Source organism: Muscardinus avellanarius (genome assembly GCF_963383645.1).
Source record: "Muscardinus avellanarius genome assembly, chromosome: 7".
NCBI lineage: Eukaryota > Metazoa > Chordata > Mammalia > Rodentia > Gliridae > Muscardinus > Muscardinus avellanarius.
The window spans coordinates 88954582-88963635 of record NC_137793.1 but is presented as its reverse complement, the minus strand read 5'-3'; the positions used below and the strand labels follow the sequence as shown (position 1 = coordinate 88963635).

At 49.9% G+C, this 9054-nt stretch overlaps 1 protein-coding gene across 1 annotated transcript; it reads right to left on the bottom strand.

Moving 5' to 3' along the window:
• Positions 1–391: 391 nt before the first annotated feature.
• Positions 392–6669, bottom strand: TNNI1 (troponin I1, slow skeletal type; the record flags this gene model as incomplete). Its single annotated transcript, XM_080699082.1, has 5 exons — positions 6580–6669; positions 6032–6163; positions 3080–3169; positions 1335–1511; positions 392–499 (listed from the first exon to the last, which is right to left on the bottom strand). Exons 1-5 carry the CDS (start codon positions 6664–6666, stop codon positions 392–394), a joined length of 594 nt encoding a protein of 197 aa, XP_080555208.1. The 5' UTR covers positions 6667–6669.
• Between the last annotated feature and the right edge of the window lie 2385 nt (positions 6670–9054).

Here is a 9054-nt window from a genome sequence, read left to right as displayed (position 1 = left end):
TCTCTGCCTGCAGCCTAGCCATAGAGCACAGACTCTCAGCTCTCCCACGGGGCGCTTCTTGTGGCCTAATTTCACAACTCTACCCAGTTCCTTCAGCTATTTCTTTGGAAGGTAGGAGGTCTTACCTTCTCCAAATGGCACCTACCCGAGCAGGGACCAGGTACTGGGTACTTTTGAGGGTACATGGGTAGAGGGTATTACCAGGTGGCATTGAAAACAATTTAAATTCTCACAAAGCTGGAAGGAGGGTCCCCAGGGATCAGCTAATACAGTGTTCCCAACTCTGACATGCCTCAGAATCACCTAGAGGAAAGGCCCTGATCCTGAAGCCCTTAGTTGCCCTTGAGACTCTGAGCACCCCAGAGGAGAAGGGAGCCATGGTGAGGTACCTCTACTGTGAGGTCGGGGACTTGGCAGCATCAAACATCTTCTTCCGGCCCTCCATGCCAGACATGGCCTCCACGTTCTTCCTCCAGTCGCCCACCTCCACAGGCCTCTCCTGTGGGTGGGCCACACACACATCACAGACTTGCCAGACTAGAGGGGCAGCCAGGGCCCCCCAAACTCAAGAGAAACCCCGGGGCCAAAATTCAGCCTCCTTAAAACGATAGGAAATCCAGATACCTCTGCCTAGTAGGTGCAAAGACTTAGCCAGGCAGACGGATCCGACCCAGTGGGCGCCGCAGGAAGGAAGCTGTATGGGTACGGCATTCTGGGCCACCATGTGGCAGGGTGACCGCCGGGTAAAACTCCAGGGCACCGCAGCCTCCTCACACGCAGGCCCTACACCGCCCTCCTGTCTGAAGCCTACAGCTCCTGGCACCTGCTCCGAGAAGACTTCCCTGACTAATCTGGCTTCATTTCCATTTTACCAGCATACTGGCCAGCCCATTTCTTATTCCGAAGCATCCTGGGCCAGCGGCTGTCTGTGTCCCCATCTCCCTGGCTCCTTACAAGGCCCATCAATTCTGGGCACATCTAATGTGAGATCAACCAGCTTTGAGTGATTTGTTGTGAGAGAGAGACCGGTCTCAGTTCTCTCGTTTCCCTGTAGCATGAGGGAAGGGCGGTGGTCCCTCACCATGCTAGCTCTCCATCTCTCTTTACACTGGGAGCAGGGTTTCTAGTTTATTCCTCAGTCTGACTTTATGTCCCAGTCTCCTCCTCAGACCAGAAGCAGCCTGAGGGATGGGAACCAGCCTTCTTTCTTCTGATGCAAGTCTCCTGGGGGGTTCTAGAATGTTCTGACTGGCAGGCTGACTGACTTCGTGTGAGGAGTAGCAGATGAGGGCTGAGAGGGCAGGAGTTGAAGGTTCTGAAGAGAAGCCCCTCACCTTCTCTGTGTCCTCCTTCTTCACAGACTTGAGGTTGGCCCGCAGGTCCATGGACACCTTGTGCTTTGAGCCCAGCAGGGCCCGGAGCATGGCGTCAGCCGAGACGCGGACCCGACGCAGGGGAGGGCGCTTGAACTTCCCACGGAGGTCCAGCACCTTCAGCTTCAGGTCCTTAATCTGCAGGTGGAAAGGGGTCAGGCTCACTGGAGGGGCAACTGGCCAGGGCCCACCTCCTGGGGACTTCAGATATGGAAGGCTCCACCAGCCAGAGCCATACCCCCAAATCCCCAGCCTTGAGACCAGACCCTCAAGGATGCTCAGAAGCACCGCCCCTTTGCAAATAACCACCACACAGGCATTGATAAGCGAACAAATAGTGCATTAGAGTTTTGATTTATAATGTCCCCCAGACCTCACAGAAACAAGGCAGCTATGTTGGAAGTGGAGCTTGGTTGCTGAGGAGAGGAGGGGATGTGGCCTTAGGGATTATAATATGTGGTTCTCCCCTTCCCTGGCTCTCTCTCTCTTGTGTTTTTGGTCATCATGATATGAGAGCAGAGCCCAGGCATGTGTCTGTCTGTCTATCTTTCTGTATGCCTGTCCACCTGTCCACCTGTCCACCTGTCCGTCTGTCTGTCTGTCTGTCTGTCTGTCTGTCTCTCTCTCTCTCTCTCTCTCTCTGCCTCCTGCTACCATGCCCTGAGCTCCACAGATGTAACTTGCCTGCCTAACAGGACCGAACCCCTGAAATCTCCAGAACTGTGAGCAAATAATCTTTCTTCCTCTGAGTTGTGGTGGTCAGTTGTTTGGGATTATAGCAGTGAGGATGCCGGCTAGAACACAGCAGCACAGATGAGGTACCCTGATCACCATAGCCTTCAACAAAGGGCAGCCTACCCACCAACATTTGGTTTGGAAGCCATGTCTGGAGTGTGGGGCTGCACCTGCTCACCCAACCTTGTTCCTACTGCTAACTGGTCCTGGCCCAGGGAGCCTTCATGGCAGCTCACAGCCCTGGTCCAACAGGTAGGACCTCCAGCCCATTTTAGAAATCTGGAGAAGTTCCCAGGGCATAATCTCTGAAGGGAATTCTTAGGAGTTTAATGACCCCACAGATCACCGCCCTGGTGGGCAGAAGTGGGAAGGAGGGAAGTGGCCCGAGTCTCCTCCCTCTCTCTCTGCCTCACTGCTGGAACAGCTGCTGAGAAGCAGCCCACCCCCGCAGCAGGAGCCCAGCCCTTGCCCACTCTTCCCAGTCACTGGAACAGAGCCTGAGTGGTTCCCACATCTCTTGAGAAGAAGCGCCAAGCCCCAGAATGGGAGCCAGAGAGCAGCAGGGTGCCAGGCCTTCCACTGTGTGGCCTGGGCTGATTTCTCAGCCTCTCTGAACCTCAGCGTCCTCCTCTGTAAGGGGGAGATAATAGCCCCACTTCACCCACAGGCGCACAGGGAGGATCAAAGGACACAACACACATGAAAGCCCTTCACCAAGGTAAGATGTCATTACCGGGCATCTGATTGCTTGTGTGGGCGAGTAAAGAGGTGGCTTCTAAAGAGGTCACATGACAGGCCCAGGGAAACTGGAGTTGCTCATGGGCGATCATCCTCCCTACCCATCTCTAGCTCCGTGGGGCAGGGTGGGGGGACCGAAGCTTCCTGCTGAGCGGCCGCCTCCCAGGTCCCACAGGAGGGCGGCCATGTCACTGCCCACCCTCACCCAGCCCTCTCCCCTCCCTCCCACTCACCTCCCTGGTGTTATGCAGGCATTTGGCCTCAATATCGTATCGTTCCTCATCCACCACCTCCACCTTGGCGTGCAGCTCCCGGCACAGGTCCTGACAGAGGTGGACAGGTGGGGCATGCGTGTTGAAGAGGGCACGAGAGGCACCAGTCCCTAGTCTCCGCTTTCTGCTTCCACGCCCCGCACCCTGGTCCTCTGCCCAGACCCCATGCAGGACCTGGACCTGGAGGGGAGCTCAGAAATGCCTCCTCCACTCTGAAGGTGATAAATCAAAGTGTCATCAACCCTTTGTTCTTTTGTTTATTCCCTTCCTTTTTGATACTGGAGATTGAACCTAGGGGCATTCTACCTTGAGCTATACCCCCAGCCCTATTTTGTTTGTTTATTTGTTTGTTTAGTGGCACTGAGGTTTGAACCCAAGGGCATTCTACCTCCAAGCTACATCCCCAGGCAGGCCTATTTTATTTTTATTTTATTTTGAAACAGTGTCTCACTAGGTTGATGAAAGTCTCACTGCTTGCTGAGGTTGTCCTTGAGTCTGCAATTCTCCTGTCTCAGCCTCTCAAGTACTGGGATTACAAGTACATGCCACCACATGGCTTACTTTTTATTTTGAAACAAGGTCTGCTAAGTTGCTGAGGCTGGCCTTGAACCAATGATCCTCCTCCCTCAGCTTCCCAAATACTGGGATTGCAGACGCATGCCATTACGCCCAGCTTGTACTTATTTTCTTTAAAAATAGTTTTATTCTGGGCATGGTGGCACACACCTATAATCCTAGTATTTGGGATGTTGAGATAGGAGGATCGCAGGTTTGAGTTGAGAATAGCCTCAGCAAGTAGTGAGACTCTCATCAACTTAGAGAAACACTGTTTTTTTGGTGTTTTTTTTTTTTTTTTTTTTTTTTTGCAGGACTGGGGTGGAACCCAGGGGCATTGACCTTCAAGGTACACACCCTGCCCTATTTTTTATTCATTTATTTTTGAAACAGGGTCTCACTAAGTTGCAGAGGGCCTCACTGAGGTTGTCTGAGAACTATGATCCTTCTGTCTCAGCCTTCCAAAAGCTGGGATTAGAAGCATGGGCCACCACGCCTGGCAAGAGAGACAATGTTTCTAAATAAGAAATAAAATCTGGCAGAGGTTGTAGCTCTAAGGTAGAAAGCCTCTGGGTTCAATCTTCAGGTCCACAAAAAAAATAATAAAAATAAAATAGTTTTCTTATGACAAAAGTAATATAAGTTAATTGTATATACTTTGAAAACTAGGTTTTAAACAAAAATAATAAAATAAAAATAGCAACTGTCACTACCTAGAAAAAAACACTAATGATATGTGGACATTCTTATTTCCAGTCTCTTCTCTGTGGTCACTGGCATTTAAACAACTAACAACAACGCCGGGCGTGGTGGCGCACGCTTGTAATCCCCGCGCTTGGGAGGCGGAGACAGGAGGATCGCGCAGGTTCAAAGCCAACCTTGTTGGCTTAAGAGACCCTGTTTCCAAATAAAAATATAAAAATAGGTCTGGGAGTGTAGCCCAGAGGTAGAAGGAGCCCCAGTACCCCCAAATAAATAAATAAGTAAATAAGTACATAAATAAATAAACAACTAACAATAAAAGCTGGGTGCAGTAGCACATGCCTGTTGTTCCAGCTACTAGGGAAGCTGAGGCAGGAGGAGCACAAGTTGGAGGTCAGTCTGCACAACTTAGCAAGACCCTGCCTCAAATAAAAAATAGAAAGTGGCCGGGCATGGTGGCGCACGCTTGTAATCCCCGCGCTTGGGAGGCAAAGACAGGAGGATTGCGCAGGTTCGAAGCCAGCCTTGCTGGCTTAAGAGACCCTGTTTCCAAATAAAAATATAAACAAATAGGAAGGGTTTCCAGAAACCCCAGTACCACAAAAAAAAAAGAAAGAAAGAAAGAAAGAAAGAAAGAAAGAAAGAAAGAAAGAAAGAAAGAAAGAAAAGTGCTGGGGATGTACCTCAGTGGTAGAGAGACCCTGGGTTCAATCTCCAGTATTAGGCGGGAAAATCTTTTTTTTTTTTTTTTTTTTGGTGGTACTGGGGTTCCTGGAAGCCCTTCTACCTCTGGGCTACACTCCCAACCCTTTTTAATTTGTTTTGAAACCGAGTCTCGATGAGTTGCTAAGATTTTCACTACAATGCTGAGGCTGGCCTCAAACCTGAAATTCTCCTCTCTCAGCTTCCCAAGTACCGGGATTATAGGCATACACCACCATGCACATCTCATTTTTTTTTTTTTTTTTTGGTGGTACTGGGGTTCCTGGAAGCCCTTCTACCTCCGGGATACACTCCCAGACCTATTTTTACATTTTTATTTGGAAACAGGGTCTCCTAAGCCAGCGCGCACGGCTGGCTTCGAACCTGCGTGATCCTCCTGTCTCTGCCTCCCAAGCGCGGGGATTACAAGCGTGCGCCACCACGCCCGGCTGGGAAAATCTTTAAAAGAAAATTTAGGACCTATTACTAGGGGAAGGGGGGATCATATCTCTGGAGAGGCAGGCCTTCGCAGCTTTTGCCCGCCTCCCGCCCATGCTAGTCCACTGGCCGATGTGAAGCAGATCCCTGGCTGGCCCCCGCCCCAGCAAGAGCCTTCTCTCTTTTGAGACCCATTTCTCCCACCATCAGATGGGATCTGGCCAGGCACGGTGGTCCACACCTATAATCCCAAGTACTCAGGAGACTGAGGCAGGATGACAAGTGCAAGGCCAGTCTGGGCAACTTAGGGACATCTTGTCTCCAAAAAAAAAATTTGTTTTTAAAATTTTAATGGAATCTAACCTCAGTGCCTCATGGGCAGCTGGGAAGGTTAAATGAGACCACACAGGAGGGAAGAGTGTGCCTTGTGAGCTACAGAGCTGTGAGCTCCTGTCAGATCAGGCTGCTGGCCCCAGGTCCCTGGGGGGAGCACCCAGCCCAGCCTCCCCGGCTCACCTGCAGAGCGCTGAGGGACAGGCCGCGGGTCTGCAGCGTGGGGATGCGCTCGGCCAGGTAGCGCACCTTCTCAGCCTCGCGCTCCTCGTGCTCCTGCTCCCAGCACTCCTTGGCCTTGGCCAGCATCAGGCTCTGGACAGGACAAACCACAGAGCATGGGGCTGCACCCAGGAACCAGGGGAAGAGGCGGGAACCGCACCTCAGTGTGTGGTGTGTGGGGTGGCTGCTGCAGGCCATGGCTAAGGAACCGTGTGCCACACACGCTCGCAGACCTCAGCCCCAGAGCTTGCTTTTCCCTCTCTGTCTTCCTCTTAGACCCACCCTTTGTCCTTTTTGACTCGCAGAGCTCCAAAGAGAGGAACATAGGCCAAAAAGGAGGTCCCTGCCTGCTCTCGGGACCCCAAGTGGCTGCCAGATTCCACCCACTGACCACCTGCACAGGATGCAGCAACTGCCCAGCTTCCTCCGCCCCTCAGCACCCTGGTGTCCTTCCTTCCCCCTCCCAGCACCCCTCCACCCTCAGAGTCTGCAGTTGCACCCAGCCTCACCTTCAGCATGAGTTTGCGGGAGGCGGTGATCTTGGATTTTCTCTGAGGGTGAGAAGGAAAAGAGACAAGTAGTAAGGTAGAGGCCATAAAACTAGAATTCTGGTCCATGCCAGGAAAAGTACCAGCAGGGTTTACCATCATTACCCAGAATGCACGCCTCAGGGTCCCTTCAAAACTCATCTCTGTGATTGAACCCCTCAAACCCAGAGAGCACTGCAGTCAGCTACGCTAATCTAGGGCCGAAGCCTTCACTTCCTGTCCTGGTTCTGCTGCTTCTAGAATCCTGCAAGAGATGTGCAGGCCGTGGGGCCTCTCCAAAGGCAGATGCTGAGGTCCACCTTACTTAGTTCACAGAGTTATCACCCAACAACACGAGAGCGTAGATGTGCAAATCCTTTGAAAAGTCTAAAGGACGAATGTTTTAGCACTCTGGGTAGCAATGTACGGATACCCTGATGATTTGTCATGCCAGAAATAGAAGCTGCAAGGTGCCCCCAAAATGATTCATATCCATGTAGACATCAACATTTTAAAGATGTTAATACCATCTAAGATACAAAAACACTTTTCTTATAAAAACCACTAGACATAGTCTTGTTATTACTGAAGTCTGTACCCAGGGGTATTCAACTTTTGAGCTATACCCCTATCTCTTTTTTTTTTTTTTTTTTTTTTTTTGTTGTTGTTGTTGTTACTAGGGATCGAACCCAGGGGCATTCTACCTCAGACATATATCCCCAGCCCAATTTTATTTTTTGTTTTTAAAACATGGTCTCACTGGGCTGTTGAGTCTCACTACGTGCTGAGGCTGTCTTCAAACCTGCAATCCTCTTGTCTCAGTCCCCCAAGTACAGGGATTAAGGGCATGTATCACCATGCCTGGCTTACTTTTTATTTTGAAACAAAGTCTCACTGAGTTGCTGAGGTTATGGCTAAGTTGTTGAGAATAGCCTCAAACCTGTGATCCTCCTGTCTAAGCCTCCCAAGTCCTGGGATGACATGCATGTGCCACCGGCCCTGGTTAAAGTAGATATATTCTAATGGGTCTAAGTAAATCCCAATCTACAGCAGTGGTTTTTTAGGGGTGGCAAAAGTGGGAGGATTGCGCTGCCCCTCACTTATGAGACTGTGGTGACTGAGATGTGTGTCCCTCCTGGGCCACAGGCTACCTATGAGCATGCCACCTTCTTCCAAAGCATAGCTCTAAGTTGCTGCTGTTGTGCAGAAAGCAGAAATGATCAGGCTCTCAGGGAGCAGTTTTGGAAGAAAAATGCATGTGAGCTTTAGCGAATGGAATCTTCTCCTCCTCCTCCTTCTTCTTTTTCTTCATATGCATGTGTGTGTGTGTGTGTGTGTGTGTGTTACTAGGGATTGAACCCAAGGCATTCTATCTCCAAATTATAACCCCAGTCCTATTTTTTTGCTTTTTTGTGAGTCTGGGGGTGGAACCCAGGGGCATTCAACCTCTGAGCTATACCCCCTGCCCTATTTTTAATTCTTTATTTTGAAAGAGTCTCACTAAGTTGCAGAGGGCCTCACTAAGTAGCTGAGACTGTCTGAGAACGATGATCCTCCAATCTCAGCCTCCTGAATGCTGGGATTACAAGTGTGAGCCACCACACCCAGCTCTATTTTTTATTTTTTATTTTGAAAAAAGGTCTCACTAGATTGATGAGAGTTTCACTATTTGCTGAGGCTGTCCTTGAACCTGTGATCCTCCTGTTTCTACCTCCCAAATACCAGGATTATAAGAATGCACCACCACACCCAGCTAGGAATATGTACTGTCTGATCTGTGTGGAGTGGTTTAGCTCTTCCTCTCCAAAAGCCTGTATTTTTGCTATATGTCAGTATGACACCAAGTGATGTGTACAAATGATGTATTTATGTATCACCTTGACTCTCACTGTGAGGCATAATTACAATGCACCAATAAAAGCATATTCGTAAAATGATAAATATAAGCTAGGCATGGTGCCACATGCCTGTAATCCTAGTACTTGAGAGGCTGAGACAGGAGGATCTCAGGTTCAAAGCCAACCTCAGTAACTTACAAAGATTCTCAGAAACCTGTTTGTTTCAAAAACAAAAAATAAATAAAATAAGTCTGGGAGTGTAGCTCAGAGGTAGAATGCCACTGGGTTCAATCCCCAGTACCAAAAAAAAAAAAAAAAAATCAGTATGGCTTTGAGAGAGATGGCCTGTTGCTATGGCCATCACCGGCCATGACTTACACACAGCAATGTGCTGGTGGCAGATGGCTATTATGGGCTTGTTTCCCCATCACTTGACCCTCAGTCAGTGGGGGCTCACTTTAATAGAGACTTTAGCAGAACTTAGAAATTCATATGACTATTAAAAACCATTGGGTTCTCACTGGGAACCTCTGGGCCAAGTGTCCCCCCCATATGCGCTGCTGAATCCCACCCACCCGTGCTGCCACGGAGCCCACAGCTGTCCTGCCTTCCCCAAGGT